Genomic DNA, 24,592 nt, shown 5'->3' with positions numbered 1-24,592 from the left:
AAAGGTACAGATACTAAGGGTATTTAAGTGGTAGGCAGATGAAGAAGCAGGGAAGAAAACTGGGAAGGACTGGTAGAAGTAGGAGGAGAAAGAAGACCTGTATGATAGGGAAGCCAAGAGTCTCAAGAACATGATGACCGGGTGCAGTGGCTCATGCCTGAAATCCTGACACTTGGGGAGCCAGAGGCAGGAGGATAGCTTGAGGCCAGAGTTTGAGACCAGACTGGGTAACATAGTGAGACCCCATCTCTATAAAAGATTTTTTAAAAATTAGCCAATGGATCATAGTGGTATGCACCTCTAGTCCCAGCTACTTGGGAGGCTGAGGCAAAAGGATCACTTGAACCCAGGAGTTCGAGGCTGCAGTGAGCTATGATCATGCCACTGCACTCCAGTCTGGGTGACAGAGAAATACCTTGTCTCAAAAGAAAAAGAAAAAAAAAAAAGAAGAAGAAGATGGGAATGTGTTACGCTACAAATAGGTTAAGTGGGAAGAGGTCTAAAAAGTGCTCCTTCATTTTTGCCTGTTTGAGGGTCATTGGAGACATTGGCCCATGTGGTTTTTATGAGGTGGGTGAATAGGAGGCTAAGTGAAGTTGAAGACTAGTTGGGAGGCGAGGAAAGGAGAACTAAGGCATAAAAAACAAACAACTCTAGAGAAGATTGGTTATTAACGGAAACTCTAGTTTATAGCTAAAGGAACCTGCAGAACTGAAGAGAGCCTCTGTAGGACAGAAGAGTCTGACACATTTGTATAGCTGGAGTGGGAACAGTAGAGAGTGGTGGGTTCAAAACACAGACAAAAGGGGGCAAAAATGGTCCCTGAGGAAAGAGAAGGGGGTGGGACCCTGAGTAGAGAGAAGGCACAGTCTTCCTCTAAGACCTGAGTGAGAAGCATTAGGACAGGTGCTCCTAGGAAGCTGAGAGGCTTAACATCTGAGAGCTTCCACTTTGTCTCAGAAGTAGAAGAGAAGGGCATTAGTGGAGAAGAGGGCAAAGGAGTTGAGGCACTGCACAGCTTGAGAGTGATGGAGAGCTGGGTTAGTCAAGAAGGGGAGTTGAAAAGGGGCTGATGAAGAACGGAAGACTGTTTCATAGCAAAGAGGCCTGGCTGAAAGTCAGCTTTACAGGGACTCCAGGATGCAGGGTTGTGGGGTCTTCTCCAGCCCACTCAGCAGCTAGGGGGCAGAAGAGGTGCATTCATTCATTCAACCCATGTTTGAGCACTCACCATGTGCGAGCCACTGTTTGCCTCCTTCACACTTAGGCTTCAGCCATCCTGAACCTTCATCGTTCTCTCAATAGGCCATGCTTGCTTTTGCCTTTGGGATTTTGTACATGCTGCCCCTTTTGCCTGTAATACTATTTCTTGGCTCACTCTTCAGCCTTATCTTCCCTTTGCCCAGAGTAACTCACAATTTGGGTCTCAATTGAATTGCTCTCTCCTAGGAAGATTTTGCTAACCTCTTACTCCACCCTGCTACTGACATACAATGGGGGCCCTGCTCATAGTCAGCAGACACTGCTTATCTCTATTATATTATTTATCAAATCCAAAAATTGTTTGCATACTTGTCTGTCTCCCAGACTGAACTGTAAATCCCTTATCGACAGGCACCATATCTGTTCACTTATTCACTATGTCTTATCCATTGAGCCAAGCATAGTGGCTGGCATGTTCTGGGTATTCTATAGAGATTTTTTTTCCCCTGATGAATGATGAACATGACACAGTCCTGCCTCAATGCAGCAGTTGATTGTGAACTTGATTCTGATTTGTGTATGGATGGGGTAGGTGTAACCAGGGGACAAGGATCAGAGACTTAAAGATAGAAATTGAAATTGCCTATGGGGCCAGGTGTGGTGGCTCATGCCTGTAGTCCCAGCACTTTGGGAGGTGGAAGTGGGCTGATCGTTTGAGCCCAGGAGTTTGAGATCAGTCTGGGCAACATGGTGAAACCCTGCCTCTATAAAAAAAAAAAATGATAAAAATTATCCAGGCATGGTGGCACATGCCTGTAGACCCATCTATTTTGGAGGCTGAGGTGGGAGGATGGCTTGAGCCTGGGAGGTTGAGGCTTTGAGCTGAGATCACAACACTACATTTCAGCCCAGGTGACAGGGCGAGACCATGTCTAAAAAAAAAAAAAAGAAAAAGGAAATTGCCCATGGGCTACCCAGTAGGGAAGGGAGTATAGATAGACGGGAACAGATGGACTCTGAGAAAGGTGTCTATTTGTGAACAAACTGGAGATTTTGTTGTGGTCAGTGAACAAGTTCAACAGGTAGGTTGAGGATAAGCAGTTGTGGGATTAGAGTGGAACACTGGGGTCTGAGGTTTCCATGGTGGAGCAGTTTAGCATGATGACTAGGTCCAGGGCATGGCCGTGAGAGTAAGCACTCTGGAGCTGAGGCAGTAAGGAATTGTGCGTGTGTGCATGTGCTGGGAATAGGGTGTTGGATGGCCATCCATAGGGATTCTGAAGCCACTCAATGTAATGACAGGAGCTTGAAAATGACCAAAGATCAGAAGGAGAAGACATGATCCTGCCAAATGTCAGGAACCTCAGGAGGTGTGAGGAGGTTACTGTGCAGAGTGCTGCCTTCCCCAAGGAAAAATGGTGACAGTGTTGCTCATCTCCATGTCAGTGGCTACGTTGAAAAATAAGCATCCACCTGCTAGAAGTGAAGATGCAGTGTCTTCATATTTCCAGGAAATGGATGAACTTCAGAGGGCTAGGTGGAAAGTTAGGAGGGAAGGCAACATTCCTTCCCGGCCTTAAGTAATAAATTAGAACTTCATTTAGAAAAGTAAATGTGTTTTGCCCATTTTGTGAACAGGCTGAGTGGCATAGATGAGTGAAACATTAAGATGCGGAATTTCTGACTTCATCAATTGGTAGTAACAAAAATCGTCATCTATTGGGAACACTGTGTTGCGTATACTGTGCTGTGAGTTTTATATCCATTTTTTTCCTTTCTCCAAAAATATTAAAAGAAGGTGCAGGGAAGGAATGACTTTCCCTCTACTCTCCTGGCTTTTATAGCTGGGTCTATAAAATAAACTGACAACAGGTGGATTAACAGGAGAAAAGGTATTATACATGTATTAAGTTTTAATAAATTTGTAATGTTTGTGGGGGACATTGCAGGAAAAAATAAAAGTGAATAATCAAAAAACAGTGAGATTTGAGATGTTATACACCATCTCAATAGGAGAAGGGGAGAAGGAATGCGGGTCACTTAGGGGAGAGTAAATACTTTTTAGGGAATGAATTGTGTCTTAGAAAAACAGACGTGAGGTATAAGAGTTTGTGACAAAGTCCGTCTGAGTGTGACATTGACTTCTGGTCTCCTCTCCTGAGTGGGTAAAAGTCATTCTTCCATGTTTGATGAAACCACCAGCGGGGAGGAATTGAGGACAACTGAGTTTCTTTTGGAGGATCTGCCTTTAGGCAGATAAAGGGAGTTCAGAGAGAGCCTTTCCCTGCGTTTGCTGTTTTTCAAGTGCCTTCAGCTCAAAATAATCAATATGCCAATGTGGCATATTTTAGAGCAACATGTCCCGAACTTCTTCAAAGGTAATAACATTTCCTATTTATAGCTGAAAACTATGAGGCTCAGTGAAAACTTTACCTCCCCAAAGTCACACATCCAAAATGGCAGGGCTGGGGTTCAAGCCACGCCTGCCCAATTCTGAAGCCATGTGCTACCTCCCTGTTGATGGTATTTACTTCCCTGAATCAGTGGAAACTTGCTGGGAAAGAAACTCTTTATAATAGCACAAGCCTACATGCGTATGTCATCAGTACCTACAGCCGGAGCAGCACTGTTGATTCCTGAATTCATATAGAGGACTTAGAAAAAGGGTATTTTGCCATTGTAGTCTATATGCTAGTCATGGTTAGTTATGTCCGTGTGACTGATGTGATCACTATGTTTTGTGTCCTCATGTTGATGTCAGTGTCAATGCGTTGGTCATTATGGAGCTGAAAGCAGCACAAACATGATACTGACCTACCTGTTATCTCTTTTGTCTGTCATTGTTGGAGGAAGGGCGTGTCAGGGTGCCATTGGTCCATGTGATGTCTATAGACCAAGGGCCAACCTGCTTATGAAAATGATCATCACCTTTTTAATAATCTTGTACATTTTATAAATCTAGCAACATTGACTAATAGGAAGTGAACTGAAGGACCTGTTTTCTCCAGCAAGAATACCAGATTTAGAAAAATAATTGCCTTAATTTGATGTAACCATCCTTTAGGGTGTGGGTAAGCAGTCAAATGCAGTGGTTAGGGCAGTTTTGGAGAATTGCCCTGGGACTGGACAGATTGGGATTTTCATTCCAGCTCTGTCACGTACTATCTGTTTAGTTTCAGGCAAGTTAACCTCCAAACCCTAATTCTTCCGTCTGTAAAGTGGAGATAAGAGTACCTATCTCAGTGTTGTCCAAAGGATTCAATGAGTTCATCCACTGAGAGCTGTTAGTGCAGTGTCTGGAGTAGAGAACCACTCAATACCACCACGGACACTACTGTTTCTACTGCTACAGTGTTCACTCAACTCCGAATACCTAATGCAAGTGACCACCTGAAAAAACCAGTGCCGATGAAAACATTGATTTGGCAGATAGTTATTTAATTATATGTAATACGTATATGTTATCAACACAGAATTTTTGGGGGGCTTGGTAAATGTTGGAGGGCTCAGCTCCTGGGTATAAAATATACTAAATAAGTGCTGGATATGACAAGATAGATTGTTTCTTTCCTAATGAGAGTCTTTTCTTTGTCTACCTTTCTGGGTGTTTTACAGGAGGAATTTGACGGGGTCCTGAGAGAGGAGGCCGTGGCCGAAGCACTGCATCACTTGGGGCGCTCAGGCTCTGGGACTGAGCAAGTCTACCTCAGTCTGACTTTGTCAGTGAGTATGACAAAATCTCCATTGGCTGGCTACAGCTTGACACTGGCTAGACCATATTCATTTGCTTCAGTACTCATAGCTTTTGTGATGGCAGAAAATCTTGGAGCCTCGCATTTGACGGAGACTGTTGATAAGAGATATTTATATAAATATTAGACTCCAAAGAGCTCTGACCAATCCAGTAATCAGCCCCCCAAATTTCTTAGTTTTCATTCTCTTCACGCTCTATTTCTTTCATCTTAAGTAGTCTATATTATAGTAATCAATGCTTTCTTTCCAAGAGGTTGAATTTGATTCTGTAAAACCAATCAAAGACTCTAAGAATTTTCTCTCTGATCAGTGGAAGAAGCAATAAACTTTATATCTGAATCCGAGGGAACAAAGTATTTTGATATTGACTTTCCCCACTAAGTATGTCAAGAAATAAGAGGCTTTGAGCTATATCTTACTTTCCAAAAGATACCTATCATTAAAGGAAAAAATCTATTATTATTCATCAGTTTTTAAGATTTCAGTACTTGTCATAGAGTAGCACAAAATCTTGGCTTCAATTTTTATCAGAAGAGAGACTGTAAGAGCAAACTACTGGGAATACTTGCTTCTTTCCTCATTTTGTTTCTCTGTAGTCCTAGGAAAACAATTTAAGTTGTTTTGCCTCCTTATATTATAAAGCATTAAGTATTCATTGGAGATCCACAGAGTAAATTTAGGTACCTATGAGAAAAAAAAAACACGCATTGAAATTTTACCATGGCACCATGATTTGGCGAAAGGGTATATATAATTCACTGTAAGCCTATTCTATCTTGGATTTGAATGAGTAAGCTACGCAAGAAATGTTAAGCTGTTTTCACCTTTGCTAGTTCCATGGGCATGTCCTTCAAGGTCAGCATATTAAAACAGTAATCTTTTTCTATTTTCACTTTATAACATTTTATGGATGACTCAGCCAGTCAGGCAATAACATACAGGGAGCACCCTGTATGCATTGCACTGTGTTCGATGCTGGAATGTGGTATATAATTCCAGCAGCCAATGCATCCCCACACAAGCCCCTTTCAATCAATATTCTACTTATGTAGGTACTGCTATGCCTTAAATTGATCTACCCCAAAAAGCAATCCTTTAAATCTTATTTCAGCTGGATGGACTGAAGCTTAATTTATTTTGCCACTGACCTCCTTACATTTGAGATATTACACGTTGAATTACTTTGACTTAATAACCTGTCTTACTGAATACACTTTCTTAGAGTTGCCTGGTTTGGTGATTTTCTTTTTTTCCTTTATGTCTTATTTATGTTACGTGTTATTTTTTTACTTTCTCTTATTACTTGTGTACATATCTTCTCTTCTACCAAAGTCATAAGTTTCTTAAGGGCACAATATAGCTCTTTTCCATCATTGTATTTCTCATGATGCCAAGCACAATGCCTTATACATAGTAAATATTCAGTAAGTGTTTATTTATTATTACCGTTCTAGCGGCCTTTATTAAGCAATCACCATTATTCTATATGAGAACCTGCTTATAATGACTCTTCATTGGTTTGCTTTTTTTCTGACTCTGACATCACGACATAAAACAGTCATAGGAGTCTTTGTTCCACTCAACCAAATTCCCCTCAACCTCACTTGAAGTTGACTAGAATCAAGATTTCCTGAAAAGAATTTTGGACAAGGATTCGAGACTTAGATACTGCTTCTCTATCACTAACTTGCTGTGTGATTTCAGGCTATTAACATACCTCTCTGTACCTCACACCCCTCACCTCTAAATTGGGAGTAAGCGGCCCTACAGATTTCACAGCTGTGTTTGATCAGATGCGATTATTGTGAAAGCGCTTTGAAAATGAACCGGTGCAAGTGTAGGTAGTATTGTTATTAATGATCTCCTGATGAGCTGTGAATTCTCTTTAAAACTTCATTTAAATTCTAGACATTTTTTTTCTTTTCTTCTACTAGATAAAGGCCTTGTCTTTATTGCTATTGTGTGATTTATTAAAAGAAAAAAAAAGACTGTTCTAACGGTCTCCATGAACACTGCTTTAAATTGGCCTTTCATGTTGTATTTGTTTTTGCTAACAACACTAATATTACTAAGCTATTATTTTCTTCAAAGGAAGGGCCTTTTTTTTTTTTTTAATGGCATCTGTTTTGAGATCCTATTAGTAGCAGGCTTCAGATTTTGTTCTCTCACTTCTTCTATACTTGTGAAAGAAATTCTGGATTTCTTTCCATCAACAGTTATTGCAAGAAGGCTGAGTAGTAACCTGATAAAGCAACATTAAAGTCTTTTACCTTTTATTTTCTCAGGGTTGTAATTTAATTGATGTTAGCATTCTCTGTGGATATGTTCACCTACAGAAGTTGGATCTTTCAGTGAATAAAATTGAAGGTATGTAATTGTCATTCTAGATTGATCACTGAATTTTCTGAAAACTTAAACGTTGCAGCATGTAATATGGCTTAATAATACCAAACTTGATATAACTAATTTGTGTATCAGTTTACATATTGATCCTTTGCTTTCCATGCAAGAAAGGCACCGACAGCTGATGAGAGAGAAAAAGGCACAGATCTGCAATATTATGATGTGGCTGAGATGCAGTCAATGATATTTAAGACTAGGAGATGGAACGTTGGCTTTATTTTTTCCTTTTAAGAGATCGATCATTACTTCTTCAATGCTCCCTGAATGTTTAATGATTTCTTTTCTTTTCCTCTGTTAGTTACTCAGTGCAGATGAATTAGTCTTTTTTTTTTCTTTAATGGATTCTTTTCTTTATTTTGCTTTTGCATTTATATTCTATATCATTCCTCATTTTGCATTTTTAAAATCTTATTTTTTAAATAAAAAAAAATTTTTTTTTAGATGGAGTCTCACTCTGTTGCCCAGGCTGGAGTGCAGTGGCATGATCACAGCTCTCTGCAACCTCCACCTCCAAGGTTCAAGTGATTCTCCTGCCTCAGCCTCCGGAGTAGCTGGGATTACAGGCATGCACCGCCATGCCTGGCTAATTTTTTGTATTTCTAGTAGAGATAGGGTTTCACCATGTTGGCCAGGATGGTCTTGAACTCCTGACCTCATGTGATCTGCCTGACTCAGCCTCCCAAAGTTCTGGGGTTACAGGCGTGAGCCATCACACCCAGCAATCTATTATTTTTGAGACAGGGTCTTGCCCTATCACCTCGGCTGGAGTGCAGTGGCGTGATCACGGCTCACACAGCCTTGACATCCCCAGCTCAATCAATTCTCCCACCTCAGCCTCCTGAGTAGCTAGGACTACAGACATGCCACCATGCCCAATTTTTTCTATTGATTGTAGACATGGAGTTTCACCATGTTGCCCGGGCTGGTCTCGAACTCCTGGGCTCAAGCGATCTGCCTGCCTTGGCTTCCCAAAGTGCTGGGATTATAGGTGTGAGCCACTGTGCCTGGGCCTACATTTTGTGTTTTAAATCTGTTAGCTCTTTTATCCTTATTATTGAGCACCAGGGATTCACAGATACATATTTTTCATTCTTTTTTTGCTGTCTTTATTTAGTTGATTCTTTCAACTCTAACTCCACCATTTGTAGTTCTATATAATATTATTTGTTATGACACCTTGTTCACATTTAATGAAATTAGTCCTACCATTGTCAAATTTTCTTCAAAGCTTGATCCTTGTTTGTATTTTTCTGATCTTATTTGAAGTTGACAGTGTACAATGTTTTTCTTTAGATTTCTAGGGAAGTGAGCAAATCATTACTTCCGACCTGCTTTCTTCACTGATAATCTTTCTGCTTGCTTCTTTTGCCTGCCTTTTTTTATAACAAATAAATGTTGCTGATATGTCTTCTCTGTTTGATTTTGGGTTTATTTTCCCCCTTCTAGGACCCTAATAATTAAAGTCCACTTTTTAACGACTAAGAAATATTCTAGCCCGTTTTCATTCTTAAAATGCTACTGTTTTTGAAAGACTTTTAATTATTTTTTTTCCAGTTTTCTAAAGCTTTATTATGGAAAGTTACAAATATGTGCATAAATAGAATTTTGGAATGAATATTTGGGTTCAACAATTATCAGTCCATCTATATACCTCCCTGCCCCGCTTCCCCAGGGTTATTTTAAAGCAAATCTCAGATGGTCATCTCATCAGAAGGCCTTTTCTAGTGTTTCTGGCAGGAGCACTTGGCCTACTCCATACCTCCGAGGTTGTTTCCGTTTGCCGGGTAGGAAATCGCGGAGTGGTGGGGGCCTTGCCAATGCTCAGTGCTGACAATAGGAGCAGGGAGCCCACGGTTATGCTCCAGGCGTTCCTCTTCAGCCAGATCAGTACTCATGAACCTTGGATGACACATTTCATTAGTTCATCAACTGTTTAAAAGCCTCCTGTGTGTAAGGTACAGCGTATCTTTCTTTTTGTGATGACAGCCTCACTGGTCTCCTGGTGTAGGCCAAACTTCAGACTGCGTCCGAATCACCTGGCAGCCCTGATAACACAGATTTCTGGGCCCCACTCTCAGGGTTTCTGATTCGGTAGGTTTGGGGCGGGGCCTGGGAATTTGCATTTCGAACAAGCTCCTGGATGAGGCTGATGCTGCTGGTCCGGGACCACACGCTGAGAATCAGTGATGGAGACACGAGGAGCTCCTGCCCTCTGGTGGGCAAGGAGGTCACTGCATTGATAGGGACAACAGGCCAGCTCAAGTTCAAAGTTCAGCAACCCAGACCAGGGACTTTTTTCTGTCTTGATATGAAAACACTGGCTATCTACAGTGTGTGAAATGCACTCACCATCTCTTTGTCTCTAGCTAAGTACTAACTGCTGCCTCTGCTTCAAGAAGGATCTCCATTTACCTGTCCACAGAAAGATCATCTTTCAGGAGGGTCTGGGTGTCCTGTGAAGTTAGTAGAGTTGAGACCACTACTGGCAGACATGTAGCTGAGCTCAGCGTGGACAAATTGATACCAATTGGAAAGCAATCACAGTTTCTCCTTAGGTTTCCTCAAAGAGTTCTTCCTTGATTTGCTGATTCATTTCCAACAAAGTGTTAATGTCTCAAAGTACTGTCTCTCCTAGAACTATTTACATTTAGTAAGGAAGGGCATGGTTTCGTCCAGAGGAATAACATAGAAATTGGGGGGAATTTTCTGGCTTCAGTGACTATTGAGAAGGGAAGATACCAGGAGGTCCCTTACACAGCGTGTCCCATCCATCTCAGGGCAGGGCCCCAGCTACTCCAGACTGGCTTCCTTCCCCAGATCTGCATGTGTCTGTGCCACCTGGAGAAAGGTAGAAGCACTTTGCTTGGCTTTGGGTGAGGAGGCTCCACTCTTCCACTAGAGGCCGTCCCCAGGGGGTTGTAATAGCGCATACTGTGATCTAGAACAAGGAGAGAGAGGGAAATGCTAGTATTGTTGCCATTTTCAGGCGGAGAAAGGACTTATTGGTAGAGACAGGGCCATAACTCTTACTGTGTGACACTTTCTGATTCCTTCCCTAATTCATTCCGCTACCTCTGTGTCTGCTGTAAAGTCATAGAGAAATGTAAAACAATCGTTCATATCTTTTATCTTTTATATGTAATTCCATTAGCAGTATCCTTTATTAGCACAGTAGTCGTTTACTTAGTATTCAAGATTCAAAGTGTGTGCTTGGGATAAAATGCAAAACTCGGATGTGCATTTGATCCAATCCAGAGTCAAAAATCAAATAACAGCAATGAGTTAAATCACTTCAAATACTTAATGCGATCTGGTGCTAAATCCAACTGAAACAAAATTTAATTTACAACAAAGAGAGTTTCTGAATTGTGGCATTTCCACTCTTTATGAAAAGATCTAATTTAGTTATTTAGGGGCTAATTATCAAGAGGATTATCAAGGCTTTTCCTTCTCATCCTTTTCTCAAAGGCTGGCAAGTTTTGTAGCATTTCACTGTTAGCGGGAGAGTGAGCGGGCATGAGGAAGAGGCCACAGGGATTGGTTACTTGGCTGCCCCCAAAATAGGGCATACAAGGATTGGCCACCCCTGGGGAAGAGGATTAAATTATTGACTCATCGAGAGTTTTCCACATTTTTTTTGTATGTTTCACATACTCCTGATTTTATTCTTCTCACTCATATGGAATAATTAAGATGTCTTTGCAACTGTTATAATTTTAAAATATTCTGAGGTCATGTATACTGTTTTTAATGCCTTTGTCTTGTTATTTTATTGGCTCACCTTATTCTGTATCTGTTTCCCCCCAGATTTATCTTGTGTGAGTTGTATGCCTTATCTCCTAGAACTTAATGTTTCTCAAAATAATTTGACTACATTCTTCAATTTCAAGCCACCCAAAAACCTCAAGGTAGACTTTATGAATACATTAATTACACATGTTAAGGGGTTTGCAAAAGTGCATTAAATAAGCAAAATACCACTCAAATAGAGAATTCAGAGAGAATAAGATACAGAGGTAAGTAATGTAAGTTTCTGAAATGAAATAAAAAAGGCGACCTTGTGTATCCTTTATTTTGGAAAAGGGATATGGTCTGTCAATGGATAGGCTTTCAGCAAGCTTTGTTCAAACCTAGTGTTCAAACCAACGAACTTTCCTCTGGTCTCCTTTTTCCCTCATTTGAATAGTAGTTATTATTGCACTTTTTTGTTGTTACAGGAGAACAATTTTTTAAAAATCTTACTTGGAACATTTTATTTAAAGAAATGCATTTTATTGTATATATTTGAGATGTACAGCATGATGTTATGGGACATATAGCAGAATAATTTATCTGAAAAATTTTATATCCGAATAATCTGTAAAAATGTCCTAGGCTCAAACTTTGCCCTTTTATTTATCCAACTTTACTTTTTAAGAAAATAATGCTTTCGGATCTCCGTTCTTGCTTCTCTGCACTTGCTTTTGCATTTCTGAAGCAGAAATAAACTACCTGTGAACAGCGGTGGATGGAATAGTTTGCTATGCCCTAGAGCAGTGAGTCTGTTGCTTAAATGCATGCCCAAATCACCTGTGGTTCTTGTGAAACGGGAATTCTGACCCGTTGGGTCTGGGGTGGGGCCTGAGCCTGTGATTACTAAACACCTTCCTGGTGATGTCATGCCACTGATCCATGGGTCATACTTAAGTAGCAAGGTCAGAGAGAAGTGGTTTCTACACTTTTCTGCACTTTGGAATGCCCTGGGAGAGTTTTCAGACCTACTGATGCCCAAATTGCACTGCAAGAGATTCTGATTTAAGTGGTCCAAGGTAAGGCGTGGGCTTTGGACATTTTCTTTTTGGAGATAGGTTGGAGTGCAGTGGCGCAGTCTTGTCTCACCACACCTTCAGCCTCCTGGGCTCAAGTGATCCTGTCGCCCAGGCTGGAGTGCAGTGGCACAATATTGTCTCACTCTCACTGCAACCTTGGACTCCTAGGCTCAAGTGGTCCTCTCACTTCAGCCTGAGTGGCTGAGGTGCTACTCAGGCACATGCCAAAACACCCGGCTAATTTTTTTTGGTGTTTTTTGTAGAGATGGGGTTTCACCATGTAGCCCAGGCTGGTCTTGAACTCCTGGACTCAAATGATCCACCTGCCCCAGCCTCCCAAAGTGCTAGGATTACAGGTGTGAGCCATCACGCCTGGCCTGGCCGTTTAAAGAGACCATCAGGTGACTCTAATGCGCTGACAAATCTGGAAATGATCGCCCTGGGTTTTGTGATTAGTGTTGTTATATTGGACTCAAATATTTAATTAAAAAGTTATTTTAAGGAATGGACATCAACTATTGCCTTTTATTTATCTATTAGTTTTATTTTATTTACAAACCAAATTAACTTAAATCCAAAATATTCTATGGAGAGTTGCACAAACACGAAAATCCGTTTGAAATCAAGAAACAGACATTCTCTTATACTGATGAGAGACCTTAATTTTCCATTTTTCTTCTATTTTATATCATTCCGTTATCAATAGCACACTTTTTCCCTTTGAAATTGTAGTTTTTGCCAGGGTGACATTCCTTTGTGCAGATAAGCCGTACTAGGTGCCTATCTGTACTCAGTGTGGGGCTGCATGGTCTTGAGGTTATCAGGAATTGAATTTGCAGAGCTGATTTGATCCTCCTTTTGCTGTTCCAGTCGCCTTGCCTGAAGCCACACGGCAGTCATTCATGGTAACAGCATGATCCCTACCCCAGGAAAAACTTTGGAGTTTCTCCCTTTCATACCCCTTCCTTGCATTCTCCCAGAAAGACCCCACAAACGAACAAGAACAAATCATAGACCCCATCTTTAAGGTTCTGAGCTCCTGGAGAATTATGAGCAAATATATTGGTCATTTTAGAGAAGTGTGTACCAAGTGCCAGGTGCTGTGAGCCACTGCGAGCTCTGTGTAGACCTGGGAAGGAATGATGGCGGCTTCCTGGTGTTTGTTTTCTCTTCTTTTCTTTCTTTTGCTTTTTTTTTTTGAGATGGAGTCTCACTCTTGTTGCCCGGGCTGGAGTGCAATGGCGAGATCTTGGCTCACTGCAACCTCCACCTCCCAGGTTCAAGCAATTCTTCTGCCTCAGCCTCCTGAGTAGCTGGGATTATAGGCATGAGCCAAGACACCTGGCTAATTTTGTATTTTTAGTGGAGATGGGGTTTCACCATGTTGACGAGGCTGGTCTCAAATTCCTGACCTCAGGTGATCTGCCCGCCTCAGCCTCCCAAAGTGCTGGGATTACAGGTGTGAGCTGTTGCGCCCGGCCTCAGGTGTTTTCAATGTGTTATTTAATCCTGCCAATAAAGCTGTGGGGCAGCTGGTACTGTCCTGATACTGAAGCCGGAAAGGTTAAGTAACTAACTTCACCTTTGCTGGGAGGTAGCGGAGCTGCGATTGAACCCGCTGTCTGAGACCCCACAGCCCACATCTTTCCGGTAAGTCAGGCTCGTGTACTATCCCCCACCCTCTTGAGAAGCTCCACTTCCTTTTCATTTAATATCTATGAACCTGGTACCACCAACCAGAGAGAACATGCATTTCCTAGAGTGGGAACTTGTACGTACACTCTTTTTGTATTTATTAGAATGCTTTTGTTCTTACTAGGTGAAAAATGTTAATTTGACTTGATGGCTACTTTTTCCAAGCTCTAGGTTCCGATGGGAGTCCAAACAGTGGCACAAACCCCTTTAAGGTCTTTCAAGAAACCTGACTGGGCGCAGTGGCTCAGGCCTGTAATCCCAGCACTTTGGGAGGCTGACACTTGAGGTCAGGGGTTCGAGACCAGCCATGGTCAACATGGTGAAACCCCGCCTCTACTAAAAATACAAAATTTAGCCTGGCGTGGTGGTGGGAGCCTATTGTCCCAGCTACTTAGGAGGCTGAGACAGGAGAATCACTTGAACTGGGAGACTCAGGTTGCAGTGGGCCAAGACTGAGCCACTGCACTCCAGCCTGGGCAACAGAGTGAGACTCCATCTAAAAAAAAAAGAAAAGAAAAGAAAAAGAAACCTAATACTATAGCTACATAGAAAGCATAGTATTAGCTGCCCTGACTGAGGTGTAGTTACACAGATGTCATGCTATGGCACCAGAATGAAAGGTGTTCATGAAAAAGCGTCAATGATAAGTAAGCCCTATATGATAACTTTATTCCTAGTTTATTATTATTCTATAGAAGAAAAAAATGAATGTTAAACTCCATTTACATCATGCCAAACTGACTTATTTCATAGTATCATTTTACCTAGCTCCTATTTGCATAGGCATACATTTGGTGTCCTGATTTTTTTAGTAACACTTTTATTTGTACATTTCTGTTTCTTCATATGGTCTGCTCACTTGTATTTTACTAAGTAGTCCTGTTGCTTGCTATATTGCAATTCACTTCATCAGTTTTCTATGCCATTTGAGTTGTATCTAAATTAGTTTTTAGTATTTACTATATAAAGTTTTTAGTCTTTAAAGGGTTTAGTATTTAATGTGTTGCTAAAATAATCTCCATAAATTTGGGGGGTGAAATCACTATTTTAAAGGACATGGAAAAATAAGAATAGCACTTATTATGTAATTGATTGATGGTTTTCCAGAAAATGATTATCATGTACCCAGCATATTATGAATACAGTGTTTCTAAAACTTGAGTTTTTCTTTCCTTAAACAAAACCTTTTTGTTTATCTTTTGCCAATAGGTGAATAATTAAAGTTATTTAATATTGATTTTTAGTCTTACATGTTTGACTAGAAACAACAGATGTTGCTGAAAATGCTTTCCTATGATAGTCAACTTTGAGAAAGAATGTAAAGTTGAAGAGGCATTGCCTGGAGATGAGTAAGAAAGACTAGGCCGGGCATGGTGGCTCACACCTATAATCCCAACACTTTGGGAGGCCGAGACGAGTGGATCAGGAGGTGGGTCAGGAGATCGAGGCCATCCTGGCTAACACAGTGAAACCCCGTCTCTACTAAAAATACAAAAAAAAAAAAAAAAAAAAAATTAGCCAGGTGCGTTAGCACACACCTACAGTCCCAGCTACTTGGAAGGCTGAGGCAGGAGAATTGCTTGAACCCGGGAGGCAGAGGTTGCAGTGAGCTGAGATCGCACCACAGCACTTCAGCCTGAGCAACAGAGTGAGACTCCACCTCAAAAAAAAAAAAGAAAAAAAAAAAGAAAAGAAAAAAAAAGTGAATATTTTGGCATTTAGAGAGTAGCATGGGACAATATATGGAACTAGGAATAGAAAAGGTAAAGGAACAGGAAAGAAGATATGCACAGAAATGAAGTGAATACAGTTTACTGGACAGTAGAGAAAATAAAATGGTTGTAGGTAAGGATGAAGTTGAGGTAAATCCTGCAGGAAGACCAAGGAAATTTAAAATAAATGCTAAAAGTGGAGAGCGTGGCTGCAGGAATTGAAAGTGTTCAGGTTATTGGGAGGTTCCTGTGCACCATGAGGAAGAGGCCTTCTTTCTATCCTCAAGGTGGACAGAAAAGTATCCCAGTTAGATAATGATTAAATGGCTGGGTGCAGTGGCTCACGCCTGCAATCTCAGCACTTTGGGAGGCTGAGGCAGGCGAATCATGAAGTCAGGAGATTGAGACCATCCTGGCTAACGCGGTGAAACTCCATCTCTACTAAAAATACAAAAAAACTAGCTGGGTGTGGTGGTGGGCACCTGTAATCCCAGCTGCTCAGGAGGCTGAGGCAGGAAAATCGCTTGAACCCAGGAGGCAGAGGTTGCAGTGAGTTGAGATCATACCACTGCACTCTAGCCTGGGTGACACAGCAAGACTCCATTTAAAAAAAAAAAAAAAAGATTAAAGACAGATGACTCCTTTAGCCTTAGTGTACTTTCAGTAATGAATTCTAACTTTACATTCAGAAATACCTTCTTCTTGTGCAGTTAATTGTGGTAAATATGAAAAATAAAATATTAATGTAACATTTTGTTCTCTTTTTCTTGCCAGAAGGCGGATTTTTCCCACAACCACATTTCTGAAATTTGTGATTTGTCGGCGTATCATGCTCTCACTAAACTAATTTTGGATGGTATCCTTTGAATAAGTAAAGGGGAAAATTTTAAAAACAAAATAAAAATTAAAGGCTACGTATTCAATAATTGTACTATACTACATGGACTAGTACCAGATGAGCAATTTAATAGAGATGTGATTCATTTAAATGACTAGGGATTGATATTCACAAAATGAGGATAAATATTTTATTTACCAAGAAATGAAACTGTGAGTCAAAGCTTGCCAAGAGTATCTTACCCCTGAAAAGCTAAGTAAGATAGTCATCCTTCTGATAAGTATAGGCTTATTCTTATTCTAGAACCAGAGAAGAAGTTCTGTTGTAATTAACTCCTTTCTCAGTCAGGTGTGTTGGCTCACACCTGTAATCCTAGCACTTTGGGAGGCCAAGGCAGCTGGATCACCTGAGGTCAGGAGTTCAAGACCAGCCTGGCCAACATGGCAGAAACCCTGCCTCTACTAAAAATACAAAAATTAGCCAGGTGTGGTGGGGCACACCTGTAATCCCAGCTACTTGGCAGGCTGAGGCACAAGAATTGCTTGAACCCAGGAGGCAGAGGTTGTAGTGAGCCAAGATTGTGCCACTGCACTCCAGCCTGAGTAACAGAGTGAGACTCCATCTCAAAAGAAAAAAAAAAAATTAACTCTTTTCTTCAAATTTACTGAAACTTGTGTCCTATTTTATTTAAATTCAGTATTTGAAAATCTAGATATGGTCATAAGGAAAATTAGTGATTATTTGTTTTACAATGAGTTCATGCTAAGTTCTCTTTAAATAGTAAGCTTTTCTAATGTATTTTAAATATGCTTTCATTCTTTTTTTAAAAAAAGAACTTTTGATTTGATTTGAACATACCTATTTCATGAGCCAGGCTCCTGTGCAAGCAGAGCACCTACTTTAAAGACAGCGAGCTCCAACTTCTAGAGCCTAAGGGGCTAATTGGAGATCCTAAGTTTAATGAGCTTGAGTCTCTTTTTCACACCAGAGATTGATGTTTTCTTGGTGGCAGGGGAGCCAGTAGCTTCTCTTTCTCAGTAAGTATCTTTCTGTTCACCTGAGGATTTTTGGGGACAGAATGGAGAATGAATTGATTGCCTTGGGTGCCTCATTCAGGGATGTGACGGCAGCTAGTACACACTACATTTGTGATAAGGCTGAGATGAGGTACAACAGAGGGTACATCTTCTCGAAGACATATCTTGTAAAAGAAAAAATCCTTTATTCATATATGATGGAAAGCTTGGAACATAGCAACACTCCCTTTAGAACCTGTGTGTGAAAATGAGCAATTAGTGGACATTTAGATGATGCTTAAATGAGCAAGTTTTTCTGATTATAGCCTAACAGAGAAATCAGAAAGTGACCAAAATAACACGTTTTGTTGACAAACTAAAAGCATACACATTAGCAGCATATCTCTGTAGAACCTTCACTTCATGCTTGACTACCATATATTTTGAGTTTGCAAAGAGACAGCCGGGCAGTCCAGAAGCTATCTGGCTCAGACATCCATTTATCTCAGGCTGTGTAGAGTGCTTCACAGGAAGGTCCACAGCAGCAGCATCACCTGGAACTTCATAGAAATGCAGATTCTTGGGCTCCATTGCAGACCTAAGAAATCAGAATTTGCATTTTAATAAGACCCCCCCACAAAGCAATTTGAGCACACATTAAAGCTTAAGAAACACTGGGGTTGGTCTAGGCTGGGAGTGGTGGCTCACACCTGTAATCCCAGCACTTGGGGCGGCTGAAGCAGGCGGATCATGAGGTCAAGAGATAGAGACCATCCTGGCCAACATGGTGAAACCCTGTCTCTACTAAAAATACAAAAATTAGCTGGGTGGGACGTGCCTGTAGTCCCCAGCTACTTGGGAGGCTGAGGCAAGAGAATCGCTTGAACCTGGGAGGTGGAGGTTGCAATTAGCCAAGATTGTACCACTGCACTCCAGCCTGGCGACAGAGCAAGACGCTATCTCAAAACAAAAGCACAAACAAACAAACAATCAAAAACACTGGTTGGTCTAGAAGTCAGCAGCCCCTAAATTCTTGCTAGCCAGAAGAATTCAGCAATTAGGGTACCCTGAATGCTGATGGTGACATGATAGTCTGGAGTTTGTTATGGAGATCTCTTGTTCCCCCAGAAAACATTCTATGTTTTGACATGGAATTGCCAAAGAAAACAACTCTGCAGTATTTTGGACTCAAAACACAGTTGAAAACATTTCTATCACGAGAGTCTTAATTTCTATATACATTTAGCTTTCCATGTAAAAACTAAAGTATCGTGACTTTGTAAATGTCAGATATTATGAAAAAAGGAATTAGGGTTTTTTTTTTTTCTTGACGTTAGATGTAGCAATTGAGTCTCATCACTAAAGTATAAAAAGCTGTAATTATTACATCAAAACCAATAGAAGTTCAGAACATGGGTATATAATTAGAGTGTAACATGGCATCACTTCTTGCCTGTGTTTTAAAAAATGCAAAAACAAACTATCATTCATCAACTGTTAATGAAATAAACTTCTTAGATCTCTTGCAGTTTTGAAAAGATAGTAGGCTAGTTTTGAAACAGCATGAAATATACTTCTTTCCTGTTCTGTGTAAGCATATCATATTGTACATAATACAGGTGGTGAAGTTTTACAAGCTTTTCTGGACTGCAGAAAGCAAAAATATATCTAGATAAATTAATCTCGAGAAGAAAAATCACTAGATTAGACTGTTTTTGAAAATATTAAAAGAGTTTGATTAAAAAGAGAATTTTGAAACAACTTTTATGTCAGTACAGTTGAAAACTTGGATGAAATACAAAAATTCCTAGGAAAATATTACACACCAGCTTGGAAATAGAAACCCTGAGTAGTCCTATAACTATAAAAGTAATTTATTGTAAATTAAGCTAAATTTAAAAATTAAAAATCTTTCTACCAAAAAAGCCTAGACCCAAAATTTTCAAAACAGACCTTCCAATAGTGAACAAATTCTTTCAAACACTAAAAATAGAAGGCATATTCACAATTCATTTTAATGAGGTTACTTTGATATCTAAGCCAGCCAAGGAGCAATAAGAGAAAGGAAAATGATAGGCTTGTCTCACCCATGATGTATCTGTAAAAGTCCTAAACAAAATATTAGCAACAGAATCTGACAGTGTATTAAAAAGACCATGTATTACCACCAAATTGGGTTTTTCTCAGGAGTGTATGGAGAGTTTAATATTAGAAAATCTATAAATATAATGAACTATGTTAATAGATTAAGGGAAATAAACCTTATGATCCAGAGATACAGAAACTCAACAGACAATTTAATAAAATCCAGCTCTCATTCACAATAAAAACTCTCAATCAACTAGTAATAGGGAATTTCCACAAATTCATAGAGGATGTCTACAAAAATCTGTGAAACACACTTTATCCTAACTGGGGACATGTTCTAAGCTTTCTCCTTTAAAATGGGAACAAGTTAGGATGTCTGCCATTACCACTTCAACCCATCATTATTTTGGAGGTTTTAGCCAACACCATAAAACAAGAGAAAGAAATTAAAGGTGTAAAGGTTAGTAAGGAGAACATAAAAGTCATTCTTTGCAAATGACATGTTTATCTATAGAGAATATTAAAAATGTGCAATAAGCTACTAGAAATAATAGCATTTTGAGAGTTCAACAACATGACTAGATATGACTTCAGTTGCATTTCTGTATGCCAGAAACAAGCAATTAGAAAACAACTTTTAAAAGAAACCCATTTATAAAAACAACAAAAACAAATCTTATTAAAGATGAACAAGACTTGTGGGGGTAGGGGAACTAACGAAACTCTATTTAAGGGTGTTGAAGGCCTAACTAAAGAGAAATATATCCCGTGTCCCTGGATAAGAAGATGGGCAAAATAAAAGATGAGAAGCAGAATTTTATGGAAAATAAATCAGAGAAGGCAAATAAACATATGAAGAGATATCAACCTCATTTGTATTCAGATAAATGCTACTAAAGACCACATGATATGTGCTCTTAATGGATATTAATGGATATTGTATTATATCCATTCAATTGACGAAATTTAAGAAATCAAAACATACCAAGTGTTGGAGAACTTGTAGATCCAGAAGATCTTTTTACCTTGTTTGTGGGTATGAAATTAGTTCAACCGCCGTAGGAAACAATTTTATATTGTCTTATAAAGTTGAGCATCCAAGTTCACTATGACCTAGTACTTTTACTCCTGCACGTGGAAAGTTTAGCATATGTGTACCTGGAGCATTGTATAAGAATGTTCATAGCAGTATTGCTTGTACTAGTAAAAAATTGAAACAGCCCAAACACACATTCATAAGAGAAAGCATGAGTTATGGTATAGTCACACAATAGCATAGTATACAGTATGAGAAAATGAATGAAATATATCTACATGCATGTAAATAAAATTTAGGCATAAAACTAAGGGAGGAAGGTAAGAGGAAAGAGACAACTGAGCATAGTTACTATCTCTGGGAAGGAGACACGGATTTGACAGGAAAGGTATGCAGAGATAGGTTCAAGTTGTTAATTTTCTACTGATCGGGCTGAGGGGCACTAGTTTCAAGCATGCTCTTTATATTTTAAAAAATAAAATCAGTCAAGCATAGGTCAATGGTGAATCAAGTATTAAACTTAACTCAGCTCTATGTAAAAATTTAAAAGCCCAAAAATTCTAAATTAATTTCTTTGAAAATAATTATTTAAAATAAAAACAAATCAGTTGAGCTAGTAATACCGACAGTGTAATTGTAGTAGATTATATCAATATTTCAGAATGAATTGGTAGCTATAAGATATCAATTTTTTATCTTATGCTGTTTTGTCTTTCCATATGTGGATAATTGATGATTAATTGATAATCATCCTAAATTGCAATACAATAAGCTTTGCCAAGGTTAAGTAAGTATATTTATTCGTAAGAAAGGGTACAGTTTATTCTTTACCTATAAACCTTGACTAGTTGTTTATTAGAATTTATGATGATAGAATAATGGAATTTAAAAATTCATAGAAATTTAATTCCAGACAGAAATTTAGAGATCAGCTAGTGCTAATCACTATTTTATTTTATGGAAGAGGAGCCTGGGACTTCAGAAGGGTCAACAACTTGCCCCAGATTATTTGGTAAATGGTTGAACTGAGACTTCTGAATTCCATTGTTTTTCCTATGTTGCAGTTCATTGAGAAATTACAACTTTTGTCACAGAGGCATTTAAACTATGCATGTTTCATTTCTTGGAGAGATTCTCTCCCACAGTGAAGAGCATTTTTCACTGGTAAGGTGATATAGATCTTTCAGGATTGGTTTTGATTAAAGCCATCATTGCAGCTCTCTCCACTAAGAGTACTGTGATGGATTTCCTACTATTTCTCAGTAACTGTTTTCTATACACCTGAACCATATTTTATGATTGTAGACAAATGAATAAGAGCAAATACTGAACTAGTGAATAATTCATGTCAAGCATTGTGAACTACTGACAGCATCGTCAAAATGTAAAAATATATTGTTGGGTTTTTCCCCAGTTGTAAAGTTATGCTTAAGTGCCACAGGATTCCTTCATTCAGTTTCCCCAAGGATCTACAATTTCACTTTAAAAGATTTATTCACAGAATCATAAAAGCTTAAAGATGGAATGTGGTATGATGATTTTGAGTTCTTTTGAGTTTCTTTCTCCCGATAGTGGTCTTTTAAAATTAAAATATACCTAAGAGGATTAACCCAGTAAGCTAACTCATTGTAATGTGTAGTGATTTATCAGATTGTGTTTCTTTTTATCAGGAAGTCCCAAGACCTATGAAAGAACATGAATAACGTTAGGAGGAAGGGCAAGTAACATTTTCTGAAGGTTCTTAAGAGAACGAGAGTTTGGGGAGATAAAGATATGGAAGACCAACTATGAACTCAAAGCTCTCTATGGCCCAGGCCTGCATATTGACTGTTGGCAGTGCCACCAGGCACACATGAGGTGACTGTGGGAGCAAGTAGAGGAAAAAGCTGTTGTGTCACTATAGAAAGTTCTCTATACTCAGAAGCCTGATTAATTTAGCGTGCCTGAAGTTCCTTGATATTTAAAGGAGAGTGAAAAGCTGAGAAATAGGAGGAAATAATTTTTCTGGAATGAGCACATTTCTCAACAGAGATGTTCAGGCAACTCCTACTCCTTTGCCCCAGTGCTGTTAGTGACCGCAACGGTACCTGAAGAAACCATGGCTGTGATTGCAGTGAGCATTTGAATTCCTCCTCCTTTCTGTCCTTGCAGTGCTAATTTCAGAACACATGACTAGCTGTGGGAGTCCAAGCTAGAGAGTAAGCTGGATGTACCAAGGGAACTGTGGTTAGCCTCTAATGTCTTAGAAAATTACTGTAGACACAATAAACAAGCTTTTCTTTTTGATTCCTGATATCTCTTGATAATTTCAGGATTCCTGTTTTCTAGTTTTCTGATCCTTGCCTGCTTCCCATGAGAATACTTCCTGAGGCAGATACCCACAAGCACTGGTTTTATTCTGCCATAATTCAGAGTATCTTCATCTTGGTTGGGGTAGAGCTACCAGGACACTCTAGTGCTCCTAAAATAGGACTTAAACGTGATTCTTGTCTCTGCTAAACTGATACAGATGGCCATTCGAAGTTTTCCTTGCATAGTTTTTGTTGCCAAAGATTGCCCGCTCCAAGGATATTTTATTTCATCCATACCTGAGTGAGATAGTTTAATCTCCTATTTCTTATGTTTCATATTCATCTTTTGTTACAATCTGTATCTACAAAGATCTGGTCTTTGTTCTAGTTTCAGAATAATTATTGAAGCAGCCCAAAGAAAGTAGAACCAGAAAGGATAGTATTTGCGAGCATACACATCTGTTTGTAGGGCTATTCTGGCAGGATGCTTTATGGAAACAGATTTGAAAATGCATATTGACCACAAACAGAGCTATACTTCAGTCCAAGGATTGAAACTGAAACCATTGAGGAAACCCCAAGAATTTCTGGTACATTTTACATTTTTGTCTAGTTTCCTTATTTACCTCTTTCTGGCCTAAGTATTTTCAGGCTTAATCCCAGCCTTGAATTTTCCATTTCTGTGCTATTGGCCAAGAGATAGAGGACGTGCTTCCTTGGCCTCATGTAATTTGGTAATGATATCAATGCCTTTTAATTGTGAGGTGATTTATGGTTTGTTGCTCATTCACACCCATTTTCTAATTTTTTTCCCATGATGTAACTTTTGGCCTTAATGGACACCTGATACTATCCCCACTTTAAATGAAAAATCTACTAAGTAGTAGAGTTGGGATCATTACAAATAATTACGGAGGCAAAATGTTTTTGTGATATTTATGACTTCTTCCTTCTTTTTTAAAAAAATTCTTTGTTTCTCTGATTAACGGAAGGAGATAACTGGAGATTAGAAGATGACCAGGAGAGGCTTTGAGGAAGAAATGGTTTGTCTAGAATATATACTAAGAAATGGAATGACTGACATATTTACAGTTATGATAGACATTGCAAAATTGCCTCTAAAGTGGCTATATCATAATGAATTCTCTCAGTAGTATAAAAGTATCTGTTACTCAAAACCTTTTACTTTAAAATGTTTGCCAAGCTGATGGGTAAAGAATGGCAGCTTGTCTTAATTTGCATTCTCCTGACTACAGGTGAGACAGAATGTCTTTTCATATGTTTATTAGCCACTTGGGTTCACTCTTTTGGAAATTGCCTGGGCATATTCGTTGTCCATTTTTTATTGGGTTTTTTTTCTATGGATTTATTGTCATTTTTAATGTATTCTAGGTAGAATCTTTTGTCTGCTAATATATATTGTGAACATGTTCTTGTAGCCTGTCATTTTCACTTATTTGTGTATTTAAAAAGTAATAGTAAGAAAATGAGTGTTATATGTCAAAAGAAATACTTAAGATATTGATTTAATGTGAGTGTTAAAAAAATAAGAAAAAAAGTGGGATTTGGAGTTGTCTTGAAGAATAGGTGTGGTTTAGAAGGAAGTAGGAAAAAGAAAGTTCTTGGTACATTCCAGAACTATTGAGAAATTGATCTGGCAGGAATAGGGAATTCTCTTTGGATGATAGTGTGGATGGAACTGGATAAACAGATTTTGCTTATAGTAAAGGGCCTTAGATAGAAGAGTGA

General features: G+C 39.2%; 1 protein-coding gene across 3 annotated transcripts in view; it reads left to right on the top strand.

The window, feature by feature from the left end:
- The window catches only part of LRGUK (leucine rich repeats and guanylate kinase domain containing), a 126,531-nt gene that overhangs the window by 5,319 nt on the left and 96,620 nt on the right, over positions 1 to 24,592 (top strand). For all 3 annotated transcript variants that reach the window (XM_033193336.1, XM_033193335.1, XM_033193334.1), the window contains exons 2-5: positions 4,819 to 4,926; positions 7,242 to 7,323; positions 11,167 to 11,267; positions 16,349 to 16,430. In XM_033193336.1, coding sequence (XP_033049227.1) covers positions 4,819 to 4,926; positions 7,242 to 7,323; positions 11,167 to 11,267; positions 16,349 to 16,430 — 373 coding nt within the window. The remainder of the gene's footprint in view (positions 1 to 4,818; positions 4,927 to 7,241; positions 7,324 to 11,166; positions 11,268 to 16,348; positions 16,431 to 24,592) is intronic.

This window comes from Trachypithecus francoisi, unplaced genomic scaffold (assembly GCF_009764315.1).
Source record: "Trachypithecus francoisi isolate TF-2019V2 unplaced genomic scaffold, Tfra_2.0 Lachesis_group4, whole genome shotgun sequence".
NCBI lineage: Eukaryota > Metazoa > Chordata > Mammalia > Primates > Cercopithecidae > Trachypithecus > Trachypithecus francoisi.
This window is presented reverse-complemented; position numbering and strand designations above follow the sequence as displayed.